General features: G+C 35.3%; 1 protein-coding gene and 1 long non-coding RNA gene across 2 annotated transcripts in view; both read left to right on the plus strand.

Annotated features, from left to right (window-relative positions):
* Positions 1-1,960: 1,960 nt before the first annotated feature.
* Positions 1,961-21,502, plus strand: part of LOC117103753 (neurogenic locus notch homolog protein 2-like) — a gene marked incomplete at its 3' end in the record, with an annotated part of 81,546 nt that continues 62,004 nt past the window's right edge. The window contains 9 exon segments of the mRNA XM_033244363.1: positions 1,961-2,057; positions 7,037-7,210; positions 10,792-10,965; positions 12,575-12,691; positions 13,016-13,132; positions 13,957-14,130; positions 15,696-15,812; positions 16,158-16,274; positions 17,638-17,811. Coding sequence (XP_033100254.1) covers positions 1,961-2,057; positions 7,037-7,210; positions 10,792-10,965; positions 12,575-12,691; positions 13,016-13,132; positions 13,957-14,130; positions 15,696-15,812; positions 16,158-16,274; positions 17,638-17,811 — 1,261 coding nt within the window.
* On the plus strand, positions 17,845-19,852 carry LOC117103743. The gene is made up of 3 exons (XR_004444646.1): positions 17,845-17,941; positions 19,370-19,486; positions 19,833-19,852. It is a non-coding gene; the product is annotated as an uncharacterized LOC117103743 (long non-coding RNA).

A 21,502-nucleotide genomic window follows, 5' to 3' on the forward strand; every position in this document is an offset into this window, starting at 1 on the left:
AATAATTGACGGCTGTACTCGCAACTAGTATCGGATTGTCGATGCCACAGTAAAGATCAAAGGACTGTACGCACGCGCTATGTTCGAGAGCGGAGATGTGCGTCCTTTTGTTGAATTACCTTGGTTGGCTCTCTTGTTCTATTTATACTCTTTGCTAACACCCAGATCAACCTTCTTCAGCTTGTTATTCGAATTTCTGAGTTTTTCTAATTGTTTTTTTCTAATTGTATTTTTCTTTTATCATTTTGGATATTGTAATATGAACCTTTTCAAATACAGTATACATTAAATTTTACTCCTTTTTTATGAAGTTTTTACATTGCTGATGAAGTGCAGCTAAAACTAGTAATGCGTCATTGGGTGTAATAGAGGCCTATCCTTTATTGATAATCAAAATAATGTCTTCAATACAAGGGTGTGTGTCTATGTGTGCAGTATAGTAGCAAACACTCAGTCACCCTTAAGTGGGGAACTAAGTTTGTGAAAAAAATGGGAGTGGCTGAGACTCGAGGATTGCAGAGCTGTCATATGCATTAAAAAGAACAATTACTGCCACTGAAACACAGATGATCTCTGCAATGTCTAAGCAAAATTATAACTATCATCTGTCCCTGTGTTTGAAGCTAAATTGTTAAAACTTGTATTCAACGTATACAAATTGAATTACCTTAATATTTTATTAATTTATTTATTTTTTGTTAATTTGGTACAGTCTTTTTGGCCATTCTCATTTACTCAACAAGTTGTAATCTAATTTGATGTGAATACTGCCCTCCCATGGCAAAAGGGAATAACTGACAATTTGCTATTTTGGAGATATTAAGCAAAATGTGTAGTTTATTTAGCCCTAAAATGTGTTTTAGTATTTGATTTCATGGTTTATGTATTCAAATAGACAAATGATGTCTCTTCCAGTGTGGCACACATTTTTCTATAAATATTGATTTTTGTGCTCAAAATTTCAGTTATGCCCTTTTGCCGTGGGTTTTCTGATTCAAGACATGTTGACAAACTTTGCAAAAGGATATAAGTACACAGTTTAGTTCCTTTCAACGCAATTTTAAGTCAGAATATTCAAAAGTAACATTCAATATATTATTTCATATGTTAGTCATGTATGAAATATCAAATAAAGCAATGGGTGCATCGTTTATTGAAAAAGAAGATAGGGCCTACTGGAAGGCTAATTGGCTACGTACATTTATTCACTGACTATTATAATACTTCAAAATTAACAATTTGATTATGGTCCACAACCTTTTCGCGGAAAAGGTGGGGGTGGGGAGGCATAGTTATCCATTTTTATCTTTAAATACGGTATTCTTAGATTGATAACCTAAATAGCAAAGATTTACATCAATTTTCTAACACCTTTTTAACCCATAATAACAATAGAGGGAGGTAATAGACATTTTGTGACAGTAGACCTGTAGAAATGAGCTTAAGGGTAAATTGACTTTACTTGTTCCACAATCTTTTATTCTAAGGTATTTAAAGGTGTGTAGCTAGGAATGTTGAATTCTAACTCGCTTCGATGCTTTAGAAAAAAAAAATCGGTAATGTAAATCAGTAGACCAATCAGTGTGTACGCGGGTGGCGTGTTGGGTTTAAGCTTATTATGTGAACTTTGAAAGAATCTTTATTTAGACAGAGCCTTGGAATCTTTTATAGAATGAAAATGTGTGTTTTTTTTCTTTGAGTTCCTATCTATAATTTCCATATACTTTAAGATTTCCCTGCTCATCACTCTGGTGCACTAACTTAATTATCTCCGCCAGAAGGTGTATTCACCGCTGTCTGTGTGTTTACAAGATTACCTAATGAATGGATTATCTTAGAATTTATTGGAATAAAATATTACATAATATTTAAAGAAAGAAGTTTGGGGAAGAATGAGTCAAGGTCACGGAGCTGCTATTTTTTATCCCGAGCATAAAAGAAAACGATGGAGTAGCCCATCATGTTTTTCTGTAATTCAGGCACCGGGACGGAAAATAATGGAATCACCCACCATACACGGACCGCACCACTGATTGGTAGTTCAGGGCAGGGCAGAGGTATGCACAATACGAATTGACTGCTTACTAGACGTAGGGTTCCTGGAACGCCGCCCTCAGCGGCGTGTGCGAAGCACAACTCAGAATAAATAAATAAAAAACAGAGTCAGAAGTGGAACGTACTCGTATTTCTCGACTGAGGCGTCAGTGGGATCTGTAATTTGTATGGAAAGGAGATGGTCTACCATTAATTCGTATTAAGTCAATCGTGACGACATCACTGTAACTCCCAATGTTATTTGCCTATTCCCCACCGTCCACTATTTTTTTCAATTAGTGGACGCTCGGCTTGATTTTTTTTTTTTAGGTTCTAGGTTCAAAAAATTTTAGGTTTTAGATTCAAAAATTCCTAATTCTTTCGTCACCGCGAAGACATCTCGCACAGCGAAAAAATTACGATACGATACGTTATTTTTTATTGTCATTTGAACAACAGGGTACAAATGAAATTCAAGTGATTGATCAAGGTACAATTCAGAGAGGAATAAAGGAAAAAGTAAACTAACAAAGAACTCCAAAGAGACATATTCAAATAACTTAAATCTAATGAATCATATTGAATTTATCGAATCTTAATGAATCTTATTGAATCTTATTGGTGGGTGTGGAGTCAGGATCAGGAAAGACATCACCATGACCCTCCGGCTACAGGAATTATAGGGGACAGCGCTGATCTGAATCTGCAAAAACAGCCAGAAACTAAAAAATAGCCTGGTAGTCACAGAGACAGAAAACAATTGTAATTGAAAATTACTTTCGTAAAACAAGCTTAATTAGAACCAGAATTCAATATTAAGTATGAACAATTATTAAGGGAATTTACGCCCACAAACCTTGTAGTTATTAATATTTTGGTTATAATAGAAAATTTTTATTTTTTGGTGTCGTCACACTCACGCTATAGTTAGCATGCATACGTCATAAGCTAGATTACGTCACCTTTTCATGGTAAGGCAAACTTTCCCGGCGTGCTTTTTTCATGAAAAACAAACACCACTGCTTTGCACATGGATGTGCCTAGCTAGGGCTACAAGAGCTGCATTGTTAGCTTTGTATAATACTTAAACAAGGTACGTCTGCAAATGAATTATTCTTAGTTATTTTTTTTTTCTTATTTTAATTTATTTCTTTCGAAAGTGTATTTTCTATCACATATAATTGCACTGTGTACTTAGGCCTAGGCTAGGCCTAGGCTAGTCTTCTTATTATGCCTCATCTTTCCCGCTACACAGTACATCAGTAGGCTAGGCAGTCTAGCCCCCCCCCCCCCCCCCCCACGCTACAGTACAGACGTTTGCTAGGCAGCAGAACGTGATTGCACCTTCCTTCCCAGGTGTTCATGTAACATTTGCATAATTGTTAATAATCATTTCACTACCCAACAAACCCCGAACTTTATTCATGCATTACATAAATAGTTTCATCTTGCTGTACTCCAACATCACTGACGCATGGTAACAACCAACTGACTTCAGACCATTTCCGGTCACACATTACTCTCCATAACGCAGAACCCCCTAGTTCCGTCACATCTGGTTATAAAATAATTATTATTTATTCGAAAACTACACTTTTGAAACATTGCCACACTTAAAATGATAAAAATGCGTTCAAAACATGAAGTTAACGACATGCAATAAAATAAATATAATGATAACAAGGTCTCAAGTCAATGCAGAATAAACATCAGCCACGCATACAGTAGACGTACATTCTGTAGGTTGGTCATGTGAGGCAAGTGGGTATAAATTGTAACATAGTGACCAGAATTGGCATAATTATGCTTTTTGGCATAATTTAGACCCCTTTAGCATCTAGCATATGTGCTAGGCATAATTTTGACAAATTTAGCATAATTTTGTCCTAAGATGTCCTATGATGGTGATGTAAAAATGTGATTTTGCTTTGGCCACATTTATGATGGGCTTATTTTGATGTCATTAATTCTTCCATCGCTCAACTATTCCACCACCTATGTCATCATCATCATCATCCTCCTCTTAATCACCATCGCCATCACTTGAGGACGCAAGAAAGTGTACATCCTAACTAGAACACACCCCTCTGTTCAGTGACAGTGGCTATGTTCTCACATGACTGCTAATGGATCCTGCTAACCGTTAGCTGCCATGCATCCATACGAGAAAATCACGATCTGGATACTAAAAATATGATGATCGAATCACTGGCCAATAAGAAACTGGAAATTGTAAACGCGTACGTGTGATGGGTTGATGATAAAAACGCGCTCAACTTGCTAACCGATAGCACTTGCTAACCGTTAGCAGTATCCGGATACTGCTAACGGTTAGCGCTAACCAATTGGCCGTTCTCACGCAGGTGTTAACGGTTAGCTCCCGATCCGGATACTAGGGCCCTTGTGAGAACCAGGCTAATATTAATAAAATTACAGTAGAACCCCTACTATAGGGGGACACCTTCGGGACCAAAAAAGTGCCCTTATCACTTTTATATTTAGTATCCCCATTTAGAAGTGGACTAAGCAAAAATGTGAAATTGATCACTCAGTAGTCATTTAAGCCCTCGTACTATCGCGAATTCACTATAATTGTAACTCACTCTATGTAGTCTCTCCAAGAAAGACATTGATAGGCTGCATAAATTGCAAAACTCTGTTGCTCGCTTTAGTCTTTTCATGTGATCCTCGTACACACAGATCTGCTCCTCTCATAAATGAACTTCATTGGCTGCGAGTTAATGATAGAATTATTTTCAAAATTATTCTCACTGTTCACAAATGTATCTATAGTTTTTTCTATTTATATATTTTTTTCTCAAACAATGTACAGTATCCCTACACGTACAATACATTTCTCTTCATCTGTACATTTCATTATGCTACGTTACAACAAGAGAATTGGAGGTTTTTCATTTCCTTGTTGCTTCTAAGCTTTGGAATAATCTTCCAACTGACATTAGAGATATCTCAGATCCTAATCTTTTTAAACATGTACTCAAGACTTACTTGTTTTCCCCTCTTTTTGCTGCTTTTTCCTTTGTTTTTTATTGTTGTAATCTGTTTATTTGTCTTTGTTGTTTGTGTGACTGTACTATTGTAATGCATGGGGTTCAATAAGAATAATGACTGATTTTATGCCTACCAATTGTTTTCCTGAATTATTGAGGCTTGGCTTGCGCTTCATAACTGCAAGGGAAAGGCGCATTATAAATACCCAATACCAGTACCAGTTAACTAAATTGTATCAATAATTCGCAACGCAAATACAATATTTATAATGGAGTAGGCCAAAATCTAATTAAAACAATAAAAGTTGTATTTTGTTCCAGATTCCAGTGCTATTCTGTACATTATGGCAAAGAGTGTATGGTTATGGCGATAAGACATAGTTTGCAGTCCTTCTTTTATGGGACTTGTATTTGAATCTTTGCAAAAATAAAACCAGTGATTGAATTGACTCATTTGATTCTGAATTTTAATACATTAGCCTACCTATCCAGAGCACAAAATTACGTGACGAACCGATAGGCGTGAAGCACTTTCGTACATAAAATATTAGGACGTCGAACCAAAAACAGTGTTTTTAATTTTATTTAATTGGAGGCTAGTTGGGCTGAGCTTAGTTTCTCCGATCTGCCAACCTGTGCATCATAGGCTAGGTTAGCATGCATTTTGTAAGCCAGGATGCAGTAGTATTTTATTTACAGAGGGGGTTCGTCTAAAACACCCCACATCCCGGAACCGCCACTAAGGCCATCTCAGTTTCCGTGAGACTCCTGCTTTGTTAACAAGAGTCTGGCTTTTTGTGAGTGCAATGGTAGCTCACTCACTGTACGTTGCGGTGTAGAGTATTGACATGGAGGGAGGTGGAGACTGATGGGGAATATGGGTTAAATTGAGGGAGCTGATATGATAGCAGCAACAGATCCGTGGAGCAGGCTTAGGCCTAGGGTATGTCATATTGTTGAAAATACTATTTGAAAGCTTAGTCTGACAATGCCATTACAAACATAGTGGGGCTGATAGTGGCGGGATACAGAAATTTGAAATACAATAGGGCCCAGAGAGGGACTTTCATCATGGTTGGGGCTGAGGTAATTACATTTTATGATTATGGCACCTCTAGATGGCCGGAAATGGCACTCTTAGACTCAATTTTTCTCAATTTTGTTCAAATTTTGATAGCATCCCCCCCGGCCCCCTTGAATCCGCCCGGACCTGAGGTACTTTTGGGCTCTTTTAGGGGGTATTCGACTACTGTACTCGACGGGTAATTTCTGGTGCTTGTATGTTGTTTTTATCTACGTACTTTTACGTGATTGGAATTTTTTGTGCTTAGAACATTTCTAGTGAGGGATAGGAAAACCTGGGTTTAAATTTTTTTATCCCCCACCTTTCCCCATGCTACTGCATTCTCTAATTTATACAATCCATCTGTCTCCATTTCATTCATCCATACATTCATTCATTAGTTTATCCAATCATTCATTCATTCACTCATCCATTCATTCGTTCATTCGTTGGTTTGTTCGTTCGTTAATTCATTCATTTATTCATTCATAAACTCATTCGCTCATTCATGCATTCACTCATTTAATTGCTCACCCATTCAATCATTCTTTCATTTCCCATGCATTCATTCTTTCATTCTTTTTCCATATTTTTCATACATAGTATGTGTATTATGATATTTTAATAGGCAACTCTTTTATTATATGAATTGTATTTCAGTATATCTAAAAATATTTAACATTTTTAGTATGAATAACTTGTAACTCTTGCTTATAGTATATTTTTACTGAGGAATTGTGCCTGTAATCATTTTTTGTAAGGACCAATATAAATCTAAATTCGGAAATTCAGTTCATACTGGGTTCCCTATGTTATACTTATGGCCAAAACTCATACTTGAAATGAATAAATTATTAAAGTAGTTTAAAACCTAATGAAAATTCAATGTAAATAAAGACAAGTTTATGTTTTAATTATTGTTTTCCAGATGTCTGTTCCTTACCTTTAGCTGCTGGGACGGCTGCGACATGCCCAGGGGCACAAGCAGTTTTGCGTTATTACTATGCTGGCAGTACAAGTGGTTGTACCCCATTTGCTTATTATTGTGGTGAAAATGCCAACAACTTTGAAAGCAGTGCATTGTGTGAAGCAGCATGTTCAGGTAAATAACAATAAGTAATTTGAAAAATAATGTGCTTAATAATGTAAAAAAAATATAAACATTTTCCAAAGCCTGACTGACCCCAAATACTTGAAAATCTAGGGTTGCTCTTTTTTTAAATATAGTAATAAAAAAAATATATCTTTTTTTTTGGCCTGATGTGATGCAATGAATTACTGTATTAGATTGTTTTTGACATTTTATTCAATGTTTGTGTGTGCATGGTGTATGATTTGTGGTGGTGTTATAGAGTAGGCGTGTATGATATACAGTAGTTAGTATGTTCATTTTGGTATGGGTTTATTGTATGGATGGCTTTAATGTACAAGTAATAGTAAAATCATTGATATTTCTTCAAGATGCAGCTGGTGCTTAGTTAATGTTTTAATGGATTGTGCATTACTGTATGTAGTTTACAGTATATGATACAATACATACCCTGTATATTAACCATAAAAAAATACACATCAACAAAAATAATGAAAAAAAAATAGATTGAGGAGATACAAATAAAAGCAAATTGCTTGTAAAATATTGCACCACCTTTACATTAAAAATTTAAGCATATTCAAGAACAAGCCCATACAATATAGAAACAAACAAGCAGTTGAGGGAAAATGTATGAAAGTAAGTGTCATGCTTATTTGTACATACTGTAAAAGTAGCAAATTCACTTGTATACATGTCAAAGATATTTAAAACATTATATTTAAGAAATAATGGTTTAGTTAGACACAGATACGAACTGTGTGATATTGTTCTTAATGCATGTTTTTGTAATAGAAACAGTTTGTTGATATACACTTTACTAGCATTTCCCCATAGTAGCAAACCATAGTATATGGTAAAACCAATGAGCAGTACAGTTGATAGAGTGAAGCCTTTTGGTAAAAATGTTTTGACTTTGTTAAGAACACCAATATTTCTAGAAAATGATTTACAAACATTTTCAATGTTTTTTTCTTTTGTTTATTTTACTTTGCTTCAGTCGAATAGTTTCTACAAATCCATGTAATAGTTCTCCATGCCTTAATGGAGGGGCGTGTAACAACTTGGTAACATCATATACGTGTACATGCAGACCTGCCAACTCACCCGATCCTGTTGGGTGTCACCCGATCCTGTCGGGTGTCACCCGATATTTAAACAAATCTGCAGTTCTCCCGATCAAATGTAATTTTCACCCGATTTCACAGGCCACCCCCCTCCCCAAAAATACTCCGATTTATGCATACTTTTATTGATTTGATAGTTATTATTCAATGTATTCGCCGCCTGTGTGCTTCGCGGTGCAATAAACAAGCAGCCATTTTCAATTGGAATGTCGCCACCAATGGCCAATGATTTGTAGTGACATGACTTTTTTGGTATCTTGCATCACCTTTTGGTTAATTTTGAAACCTCCCAGATTTTTTAGTAAATCTCCAGATTTTTTTAAGATTCTTAAAATAATCTCCAGAAGGGTTGGCAGGTCTGTACCTATACTGAATCACGATGTGAAACCGCCATTGGTAGTCTCTAGAATTGAATCCCATCAATTCATTTTGCTCACTTTCACAATTGTATATAATTCTTTATATGGACTGGGTACCTAATATTATGACAAGAAAGTATTACAGTATCTTGTTCTGTGACTTAACTTTAATGGACAAATTTGTGAATATTGCAATGTCAAATCTGTGTGATAGTTCTCCATGCCTTAATGGAGAGGAGTGTAACAACTTTGTAACATCGTATAACTGTACGTGTCCAAGTACCTACACTGAATCACGATGTTAAACAGCTGGTAAGTCCCTAGAATCAGATTTTGTTCATTTTTTAGGGTATCTTACTATATAAAATGTAAATAATCTGTACTGTATTTGACTTCACAACGAAAGAGTATTTTCTTATTGTGTATGTCTTGAGGGAAATATTATTATCAATTGGAGTGCAACTCATCAAAGTGCAAGTCGATGCACATAACTATCATCAAGGCTACAGAATAATGCTCATGTATATAATATTGGTTTAAATGCTCTGACTCAGGTTAGCTCCTATAAATACATAGGAATAACTTATACATAAGTTTATTTTATGCAATATGATTTGGATACTTTTTAATTACATTTAGGCCTAAATGGGGGAACCCCACAAATTGCAACATGTTTGTGATACTTTTTAATTACAAATTCTCTGAATATTTTGTGTTACATTTGTTTGCACATGCTTGGGAGGAATTGCCTGTAGAAACTAGGAATTTATTGGTTTTGAATCATAAAGCATTTTTAAACGATCTTAAATTATATTTCCAATATGTCTTACAATCTATATTTGTCTGTTGTTAAAGCAAATTTTTTCAGATTTTAAATATTTTTAATTGTACATTTTATTATTTAAGTGCAATCGGAATAGTGCGCTAGGAGACCTACTTGATATTGATTTGTTTCATTTTTAGGAATTCTGTCTCTGCCTGTTTCACATATTTTATTCTTTTACTTTCTTTTATTGTAACTAGTTGTTTTTGTATTTTACTGAGACCAAATAAATGAAACATAGTTACCAACTTTTGCGCATCGTGCAGGACGTTCCTGCATTTCAAAGTGATTTTGGAGGATTTCGCATTTTGCAGATACACACGCATGATCATAAATTTATCACGCATTTAGCACAAGTCTATGCATGATAACGAATTATCACGAATTCAGGAGAAATGTATTTAATATTAGAAGAAATTGGTTTTATTAAAATATGCAGTAGCTTGAGTCATTAGAGAGCTTTCGTTATCTTGTGCAAAAATCAATTCACCGAGAAAATTTCTCTTTTCCGACCAAAACAATTCAGCCAACCACTTACTTAGAAGATTCTAGTATTCGCCCGCGGTCTTGGGCGTTCAATGTCGCAGCTACCCCCCCCCCGTATACGTCTCTGATCAGCCTTCAATTAAATAAAATTAAAATAGTGTTTGTACGTCTAATAATTTATGTACTAAAGTTCCATGTCTATCGGTTCATCGATCTATAAAAAAAAAAGACTACCTATCCAACTACTAAGTATTGTTGAAATATAGGCCTTATAATATATTGCCTGTGTCTTTGATTTTTTTTTCTCTAAGGAATAGGCCTAAGAATGAGATCAAATCACATTTAAGAGGGGGAAACCTTGAATTTTGGAGAAATTAAAGGTCATTAAAGGACACTGTAATCTTGTCAAATTTCATGGTATTTCTTTTTTTGTTTACTTTCATGGGATTTTAAACAATGTCAAAACATGCACCCTTATTTTTGAGTCGTTAATCTATGCGTGCTACATGCATCCAATAGAAAGCTCAATATTTAAAAAACAAATTTGGTTGGTTGGTTTGTTTGTTTATTTAATTTTTGCACACTCATCAATTCATATACAATTTGGTCATCAACATTGCAACATGAAATAACATTGGGAACATAATTCAACTATTATCGTTTTAATTACATTACTGCTGATTGATATTATAAATGAATTTTGCATTGAAAATTATTGCTATAAATTCTAATTCGACTGTAACTTATTCTTGGTTTAATAGAAACAAACAAATTTATGTTTTAATTATTGTTTTTCAGGTGTCTGTTCCTTACCTTTAGCTGCTGGGACGGCTGCGACATGCCCAGGGGCACAAGCAGTTTTGCGTTATTACTATGCTGGCAGTACAAGTGGTTGTACCCCATTTGCTTATTATTGTGGTGAAAATGCCAACAACTTTGAAAGTAGTGTATTGTGTGAAGCAGCATGTTCAGGTAAATAACAATAAGTAATTTGAAAAATATTGCGCTGACAGTACAAGTGGCTGTACTCCATATGCTTATTATTGTGGTGAAAATGGCAACAATTTTGTGACCATAACCGATTGTCAAACATCATGTGGAGGTAAATAAAAAAATAATTAGGGCTGAAACCCCCCTTTATGTTTCAAAAGCACATCTAACACAAAATCTGTAAAAAATTAGGGTAAGATTTGTTTCGTACACACAATGTAGGGTTACTTGTAAGGGTAATGCCAACAACTTAGAAACCCAAGCAGAATGTCAAACAAGACATGGCGGTAAATAACAAGTAATCAGGGCCAACCTTAATATTACAGAAGTGGTTGTACCTTATTTTCTAATTATTGTGATGGAAATGCCAACAACTTTGATACCCAAGCAGACTGTCAAACAGCATGTAGCGTTTATAAGTACCTAGTTTAGTTTAGAGCAAAAAAAAAACCAGCTTTGTGTTGCCCAAGCCCAACTGATCCATTTAAAAATCAGGATCGCTATTTTTGTATTAACATCTATTAAACCAATGAGCCTAAAATATTTTTATTTGGTTCAATATTTAATTTTGCTTTGATACAGAGTAATTTTTGGCCTAATATAGATAATGATTTACTGAATTCATTTGATTGTATTGTCTTTATTACATCTCCAAGGAGGTTATATTTTCATTGGATTTTGTTTGTTTGTACTTCCACAAGGATTTTATATTTTCATCGGATTTTGTTTGTATGTTTTTTCTTTTTCTGTGTTTGTTTGTTAGGAGCCTCCTACCTACAGGGGAGGATTGCAATAAACAGTCTTAACTCCTTGAATAAAGGCACTGGATAAAGCTGGCTTTATCACTTAGGCAGTCTTACTAAAGTCACACTGCTAAGACCATTGCTATAAAACAGTCTTCACTTAGACCACTTTGAGTATTGAAACGCAAACAAGCACTCCCTGGGGCGGATTGCTATACAACGGTCTTAACTGGTAGTCTGAACTCCCTGAATAAAGCCAGCTTTATCACTTAGTCGGTCTTACTAAAGTCACTCTGGCTCCTAAGACCATTGCTATAAAAGGGTATTCACTTAGACTACTTTGAGTATTGAAATGCAAACAAGCACTCTGTGGTAACATAAAATTGAGGGCGCTGTTACACTTGGAGTAAGACACGTGATTAAAATAAACTACTGCACTATGTATCAGGTCAAGCTCACCAGCTTCATTTACTTATTAAGTGTTAAAAAAGGTAAAAATCGCAACAACCGACATTGTATCACCTTGGTAGTAGTAGTACCAACCACGAGGAGAGAAAAGTTTAGGGTTAACCAAGTGTGAAACAGTCGTGATTGGCGTGCTGTGGAACCGACGGTCGTGTAAAATGAAAATCGTGTCGAAAAAAACTTTTATGGAAAAAAAAACATACCCCTCATTTTTCAGACTTTAGGGGCGGCGGATGGCGGCAAACAATTGAGTTTTTTTTATAGGCCTAGGTTTAGGTGTGCTTTTATGATGTGCTCATGTATGCTACAATACTTTGAGTGTGTGACTTTGTAATCATTTGTGTATTAACCACTATATTTCACCATGTGAATTTTTCAAATAGTGGTTACAACAGCTTGTACATCTGCGCCCTGTTTGAATGGTGGAGCTTGCTCAGTAACATCTACTGGGTATTCCTGTAGTTGCCCATCTGGTTATACTGGAACCCGATGTGAGACTGGTGAGTTCTCTGACCTCTTCTCAAAGGCTGTCTGATTTGTTAATTTAATTAAAACTATAACAGAGGTGAATTAAATGCAAAAATATTTTGTGAGTGACAACAACACAACTTTGTAATTATTTGTGTATTTTTTGTGACCATAATCTTGAAATTTTCTCCCATTTTCTAATAATTATTATAGCATTTCAGTTGTTTATACAATTGTTTAACCTTTGTATACTTTGATGTTTTATCCTTGTGTGTGCTTTTATGAAGGTGTGACTTTGTAATCATTTGTGTACAGTATTAACCACTGTATTTCACCATGTGATTTTTTTCAAATAGTGGTTACAACAGCCTGTGCATCTGCACCCTGTCTAAATGGTGGAACTTGCTCTCTAACAACTATTGGGTATTCTTGTACTTGCCCATCTGGTTACACTGGAACCCGATGTGAGACTAGTGAGTTCATTTTGCTGTTATTGTGATGTGGGTCTATTTGTTGAAAAATGTTTAAATGTTGATTGTTTAGAGTTTTCTGCTTGAACCCTTTACTTTTGTAAAATTCAACCCAATGGGTTGAATTTGAAAAATGGCATTTTGAGTGATGAATAAATAATGATTTGATTTTATTTGAATCGGAGACCTAGAGATCCCCACGTTTTAGCGCACACAGAGGCTACCACCAGTTTAGGCAACTGAGCTAAGCTGCTCTGCTACCTGGTTATAAATATATAAGGTACCATTCCAATATTTAATAATAGGCCCTGTCTCTTATACACATCTAGATGTGTATAAGAGACAGGCCTAAGAATGAGATCAAATCACATTTAAGAGGGGGAAAACCTTGAATTTTGGAGAAATTAAAGGTCATTAAAGGACAATGTAATCTTGTCAAATTTCATGGTATTTCTTTTTTTGTTTACTTTCATGGGATTTTAAACAATGTCAAAACATGCACCCTTATTTTTGAGTCGTTAATCTATGCATGCTACATGTATCCAATAGAAAGCTCAATATTTAAAAAAAAATTTGGTTGGTTTGTTTGTTTGTTTATTTAATTTTTGCACACACATCAATTCATATACAATTTGGTCATCAACATTGCAATATGAAATAACATTGGGAACATAATTCAACTATTATCGTTTTAATTACATTACTGCTGATTGATATTATAAATGAATTTTGCATTGAAAATTATTGCTATAAATTCTAATTGGACTGTAACTTATTCTTGGTTTAATAAAAACAAACAAATTTATGTTTTAATTATTGTTTTTCAGGTGTCTGTTCCTTACCTTTAGCTGCTGGGACGGCTGCGACATGCCCAGGGACACAAGCAGTTTTGCGTTATTACTATGCTGGCAGTACAAGTGGTTGTACCCCATTTGCTTATTATTGTGGTGAAAATGCCAACAACTTTGAAAGTAGTGCATTGTGTGAAGCAGCATGTTCAGGTAAATAACAATAAGTAATTTGAAAAATATTGCGCTGACAGTACAAGTGGTTGTACTCCATTTGCTTATTATTGTGGTGAAAATGGCAACAATTTTGTGACCATAACCGATTGTCAAACATCATGTGGAGGTAAATAAAAAAATAATTAGGGCCGAAACCCCCTTTATGTATCAAAAGCACATCTAACACAAAATCTGTAAAAAATTAGGGTAAGATTTGTTTCGTACACACAATGTAGGGTTATTTGTAAGGGTAATGCCAACAACTTAGAAACCCAAGCAGAATGTCAAACAAGACATGGCGGTAAATAACAAGTAATCAGGGCCAACCTTAATATTACTGAGGTGGTTGTACCTTATTTTCTAATTATTGTGATGGAAATGCCAACAACTTTGATATCCAAGCAGACTGTCAAACAGCATGTAGCGTTTATAAGTACCTAGTTTAGTTTATAGAGAAAAAAAAAACCAGCTTTGTGTTGCCCAACCCCAACTGACCCATTTAAAAATCAGGATCGCTATTTTTGTATTAACATATTATCTATTAAACCAAAGAGCCTAAAATATTTGTATTTGGTTCAATATTTAATTTTGCTTTGATACAGAGTAATTTTTGGCCTAATATAGATAATGATTTACTGAATTCATTTGATTGTATTGTCTTTATTACATCTCCAAGGAGGTTATATTTTCATTGGATTTTGTTTGTTTGTACTTCCACAAGGATTTTATATTTTCGTCGGATTTTGTTTGTATGTTTGTCTTTTTCTGTTTCTGTGTTTGTTGGTTAGGAGCCTCCTGCCTACAGGGGTAGATTGCAATAAAACAGTCTTAACTATTAGTCTTAACTCCTTGAGTAATGGCACTGGATAAAGCTGGCTTTATCACTTAGGTAGTCTTACTAAAGTCACACTATTAAGACCATTGCTATAAAACAGTCTTCACTTAGACCACTTTGAGTATTGAAACGCAAACAAGCACTCCCTGGGGCGGATTGCTATACAACGGTCTTAACTGGTAGTCTTAACTCCTCGAATAAAGCCAGCTTTATCACTTAGTCGGTCTTACTAAAGTCACTCTCCTAAGACCATTGCTATAAAGGGTCTTCACTTAGACTACTTTGAGTATTGAAATGCAAACAAGCACTCAGTAGTAACATAAAATTGAGGGCGCTGTTACACTTGGTAAAAAAATGCATATTTATCATGATGAAAGTAAATAAACATAGACCGGTTTTTACAGATGCTGAGAAGCTTGCGGAATATTTGGAGTAAGACACATGATTAAAATAGACTGCTGCACTATGTATCAGGTTAAGCTGTTGAACCGACGGTCGTGTAAAAATGAAAATCGTGTCAAAAAACTTTTAGGGAAAAAAAACATACCCCTCATTTTTCAGACTTTAGGGGCGGCGAATGGCGGCAAACAATTGAGTTTTTTTTATAGGCCTAGGTTTAGGTGTGCTTTTATGGTGTGTTCATGTATGCAACAATGCTTTGAGGGTGTGACTTTGTAATCATTTGTGTATTAACCACTATATTTCACCATGTGAATTTTTCAAATAGTGGTTACAACAGCTTGTACATCTGCGCCCTGTTTGAATGGTGGAGCTTGCTCAGTAACATCTATTGGGTATTCCTGTAGTTGCCTATCTGGTTACACTGGAACCCGATGTGAGACTGGTGAGTTCTCTGACCTCTTCTCAAAATCTGTCCGATTTGTTAATTTAAATAAAACTATAACAGAGGTGAATTAAATGCAAAAATATTTTGTGAGTGACAGCAACACAACTTGGTAATTATTTGTGTATTTTTTGTGACCGTAACCTTGAAATTTTCTATTTTCTTATAATTGTTATAGCATTTCAGTTGTTTATTCAATTGTTTAACCTATGTATACTTTGATGTTTTATTTGTGTGTGTGCTTTTATGATGTGCTCATGTAATGTAACAATATTTTGAAGGTGTGACTTTGTAATCATTTGTGTATTAACCACTGTATTTCACCATGTGATTTTTTTCAAATAGTGGTTACAACAGCCTGTGCATCTGCACCCTGTCTAAATGGTGGAACTTGCTCTCTAACATCTATTGGGTATTCCTGTGCTTGCCCATCTGGTTACACTGGAACCCGATGTGAGACTAGTGAGTTCTCTGACCTTATTTCGGAGGCTTTCCAATTTGTTAATTTAAACAAAACTATTACAGAGGTGAATTAAATGCAAAAATATTTTGTGAGTGATAGCAAGACAACTTTATAATTATTTGTGTATCATTTGTGACCATAATCTTGAAATTTTGTCCTTTTTTCTAATAATTGTTATAGCATTTCAGTTGTTATTCAATTGTTTAACCTATGTATACTTTGATGTTTTGTCCTTGTGTATGCCTCTCTGGTGCTCATGTAATGCAACAAATTTTGAGGGTGTAACTTCATTTGTGTATTAACCATTATATTTCACCTTGTGAATTTTTCAAATAGTGGTTCAAAAGCCGGTGCATTATTATTAATATTCTATGTATGTAGGAGTGTGTTGATCATATTCCTATTGCGGGTTTAAAATCCATTGTCACGACAACTGCAAGTAGACATTTCCCAGGTATGGTTGATTCCCACGATAGGGCCTACACGAGAAGACTGTGTTTTATGACGGTATTTGGAGAAAGGGGAGGGTGTGGCCATATCCCATTTACAGATCTTAATCAATTCTAATACTAACTTCAAAATGTTTCAAATTCATATTGCATGGGAAAACATCTAGAAAAATAGATGTGCAGAATTGTAAATATTCTTATGTTCCTACTAATATGAAGGCCTCAATTTTCTGCAAAATATCTGTCGAAATCGGCTCATATTCTTGAAATGCGGCGACGGATTTCTGGGCCCAATATTTTACGCGGAGATATTTTACAGCCTCACACATCCTCATTTAATTTTTTACAAAATAAATAAAAATGCTTACCTCTCAATGAAAGACAAGTACTGTACTGTAGACCTAATATAACTATAAGAATGGGCCGAGAGGACGAATCTTTCCGAGATGGTGAAATAATTGAGACCGGAAAATGATTCATTTATAGGACCTAACCCCTCAATGTTTAACTCCAGTTTTACAATATTTGGATTTTATATGCACATTGTCTCCATCACTTAGAAGTGAATGATTTCTTGATTACTTTAACAACTTTAAATCCCAATTTAACTACCCTTTCCTAGTTTGTCTAGATTGCATTCCCCACACGCGCAAACAAAATAGACTAGGCCTTTATTGAAGTTGGCTTAATGGAAAAACGTGAAAGTATTTACAAGTCTAGAAGTCCAGACATTTCATGTCAAGTGGCCCCTAAAATTCTTGTTGTCCGACTGTAAAAAACACTGGCGTCTGGCAAATGGGTTCGCTCATGCCTGATTTAACCCATCCATGTTTTGCCCGTTCAGTGTGCTCTTGTAACTTATTCTTGGTTTATTAGAAACAAACAAATTTATGTTTTAATTATTGTTTTTTAGGTGTCTGTTCCTTACCTTTAGCTGCTGGGACAGCTGCGACATGCCCGGGGTCACAAGGCGTTTTGCGTTATTACTATGCTGGCAGTACAAGTGGTTGTACTCCATTTGCTTATTATTGTGGTGCAAATGCCAACAACTTTGAAAGCAATACATTGTGTGAAGCAGCATGTGGAGGTAAATAACAATAAGTAATTTGAAAAATATTGCGCTGACAGTACAAGTGGTTGTACTCCATTTGCTTATTATTGTGGTGAAAATGGCAACAATTTTGTGACCATAACCGATTGTCAAACATCATGTGGAGGTAAATAAAAAAATAATTAGGGCCGAAACCCCCTTTATGTTTCAAAAGCACATCTAACACAAAATCTGTAAAAAATTAAGGTAAGATTTGTTTCGTACACACAATGTAGCGTTACTTGTAAGGGTAATGCCAACAACTTAGAAACCCAAGTAGAATGTCAAACAACACATGGCGGTAAATAACAAGTAATCAGGGCCATCCTTAATATTACAGAGGTGGTTGTACCTTATTTTCTAATTATTGTGATGGAAATGCCAACAACTTTGATACCCAAGCAGACTGTCAAACAGCATGTGGCGTTTATAAGTACCTAGTTTAGTTTAGAGAGAAAAAAAAAAAACCAGCTTTGTGTTGCCCAACCCCGACTGACCCATTTAAAAATCAGGATCGCTATTTTTGTATTAACATATTATCTATAAAATATTTGTATTTGGTTCAATATTTAATTTTGCTTTGATACAGAGTAATTTTTGGCCTAATATAGATAATGATTTACTGAATTCATTTGATTGTATTGTCTTTATTACATCTCCAAGGAGGTTATATTTTCATTGGATTTTGTTTGTTTGTACTTCCACAAGGATTTTATATTTTCGTCGGATTTTGTTTGTATGTTTATCTTTTTCTGTTTCTGTGTTTGTTTGTTGGTTAGGAGCCTCCTGCCTACATGGGTAGATTGCAATAAAACAGTCTTAACTATTAGTCTTAACTCCTTGAGTAAAGGCACTGGATAAAGCTGGCTTTATCACTTAGGTAGTCTTACTAAAGTCACACTACTAAGACCATTGCTATAAAACAGTCTTCACTTAGACCACTTTGAGTATTGAAACGCAAACAAGCACTCCCTGGGGCGGATTGCTATACAACGGTCTTAACTGGTAGTCTTAACTACCGAAATAAAGCCAGCTTTATCACTTAGTCGGTCTTACTAAAGTCACTCTCCTAAGACCATTGCTATAAAGGGTCTTCACTTAGACTACTTTGAGTATTGAAATGCAAACAAGCACTCAGTAGTAACATAAAATTGAGGGCGCTGTTACACTTGGTAAAAAAATGCATATTTATCATGATGAAAGTAAATAAATCATAGACCGGTTTTTACAGATGCTGAGAAGCTTGCGGAATATTTGGAGTAAGACATGTGATTAAAATAGACTGCTGCACTATGTATCAGGTTAAGCTGTTGGACCTACGGTCGTGTAAAATGAAAATCGTGTCAAAAAACTTTTAGGGGAAAAAAAACATACCCCTCATTTTTCAGACTTTAGGGGCGGCGGATGGCGGCAAACAATTGAGTTTTTTTTTATAGGCCTAGGTTTAGGTGTGCTTTTATGGTGTGTTCATGTATGCAACAATGCTTTGAGTGTGTGACTTTGTAATCATTTGTGTATTAACCACTATATTTCACCATGTGAATTTTTCAAATAGTGGTTACAACAGCTTGTACATCTGCGCCCTGTTTGAATGGTGGAGCTTGCTCAGTAACATCTATTGGGTATTCCTGTAGTTGCCTATCTGGTTACACTGGAACCCGATGTGAGACTGGTGAGTTCTCTGACCTCTTCTCAAAATCTGTCCGATTTGTTAATTTAAATAAAACTATAACAGAGGTGAATTAAATGCAAAAATATTTTGTGAGTGACAGCAACACAACTTGGTAATTATTTTGTGTATTTTTTGTGACCATAACCTTGAAATTTTCTATTTTCTTATAATTGTTATAGCATTTCAGTTGTTTATTCAATTGTTTAACCTATGTATACCTTGATGTTTTATTCGTGTGTGTGCTTTTATGATGTGCTCATGTAATGTAACAATATTTTGAAGGTGTGACTTTGTAATCATTTGTGTATTAACCACTGTATTTCACCATGTGATTTTTTTCAAATAGTGGTTACAACAGCCTGTGCATCTGCACCCTGTCTAAATGGTGGAACTTGCTCTCTAACATCTATTGGGTATTCCTGTGCTTGCCCATCTGGTTACACTGGAACCCGATGTGAGACTAGTGAGTTCTCTGACCTTATTTCAGAGTCTTTCCAATTTGTTAATTTAAACAAAACTATTACAGAGGTGAATTAAATGCAAAAATATTTTGTGAATGATAGCAAGACAACTTTATAATTATTTGTGTATTATTTGTGACCATAATCTTGAAATTTTGTCCTTTTTTCTAATAATTGTTATAGCATTTCAGTTGTTATTCAATTGTTTAACCTATGTATACTTTGATGTTTTGTCCTTGTGTTTGCCTCTCTGGTGCTCATGGAATGCAACAAATTTTGAGGGTGTAACTTCATTTGTGTATTAACCACTATATTTCACCTTGTGACTTTTTCAAATAGTGGTTCAAAAGCCGGTGCATTATTATTAATATTCGATGTATGTATGAGTGTGTTGATCATATTCCTATTGCGGGTTTGAAAGCCATTGTCACGACAACTGCAAGTAGACATTTCTCAGGCATGGTTGATTCCCACGATAGGGCCTACACGAGAAGACTGTGTTTTATGACGGTATTTGGAGAAAGGGGAGGGTGTGGCCATATCCCATTTACATATCTTAATCAATTCTAATGCTAACTTCAAAATGTTTCAAATTCATATTGCATGGGAAAACATCTAGAAAAATAGATGTGCAGAATTGTAGATATTCTTATGTTCCTACTACTATGAAGGCCTCAATTTTCTGCAAAATATCTGTCGAAATCGGCTCATATTCTTGAAATGCGGCGACGGATTTCTGGACCCAATATTTTACACGGGAAATATTTTACAGCCTCTCACATCCTCATTTAATTTATTATAAAATAAATAAAATTGCTTACCTCTCAACGAAAGACAAGTACTGTACTGTAGACCTAATATAACTATAAGGATGGGCCGAGGGGACGAATCCCTCCGAGAGGGTGAAAGAATTAAGATGGGAAATGATTCATTTATAGGCCCTAACCCCTCAATGTTTAACCCCAGTTTTACAAGATTTGGATTTTATATGCACATTGTCTCCATCACTTAGAAATAAATGATTTCTTGATTACTTTAAACAACTTTAAATCTCAATTTAACTACCCTTTCCTAGTTTGTCTAGATTGCCTTCCCCACATGCGCAAACGAAATAGACTAGGCCTTTATTGAAGTTGGCCTAATGGCTGCTGTTCATATTAGTCCATACATTTCATGTCAAGTGGTCCCTAAAATTCTTGTTGTCCGACTGTAAAAAACACTTGTCCCGGGCGTCGGGCAAATGGGTTTGCTCATGCCTGATTTAACCCATCAATGTATTGCCAGTTCAGTGTGCTCATGTAATGCTACTATTGTACGCTAGTGTCAGTGGCGGATCTATGGGGGTTAAGGTGGTTTGGGTCCTGGCTTACAAATGGCATGCTTACCACCTAGGCATAGGTTGGCAGATCGGATATAGGCTGGCCCAACCAGCCTTCAATTAAATAAAATTTAAAACAGTGTTTTTACGTCGTAATAATTTATGTACGAAAGTTTGAGGTCTATCAGTTCATCGATCTATGAAAGAAAGACAACCTATCCAACTACTAAGTATTGT

This window comes from Anneissia japonica, unplaced genomic scaffold, assembly GCF_011630105.1.
Source record: "Anneissia japonica isolate Jap-2015-1 unplaced genomic scaffold, ASM1163010v1 scaffold287925_len434832_cov202, whole genome shotgun sequence".
Classification (NCBI taxonomy): domain Eukaryota; kingdom Metazoa; phylum Echinodermata; class Crinoidea; order Comatulida; family Comatulidae; genus Anneissia; species Anneissia japonica.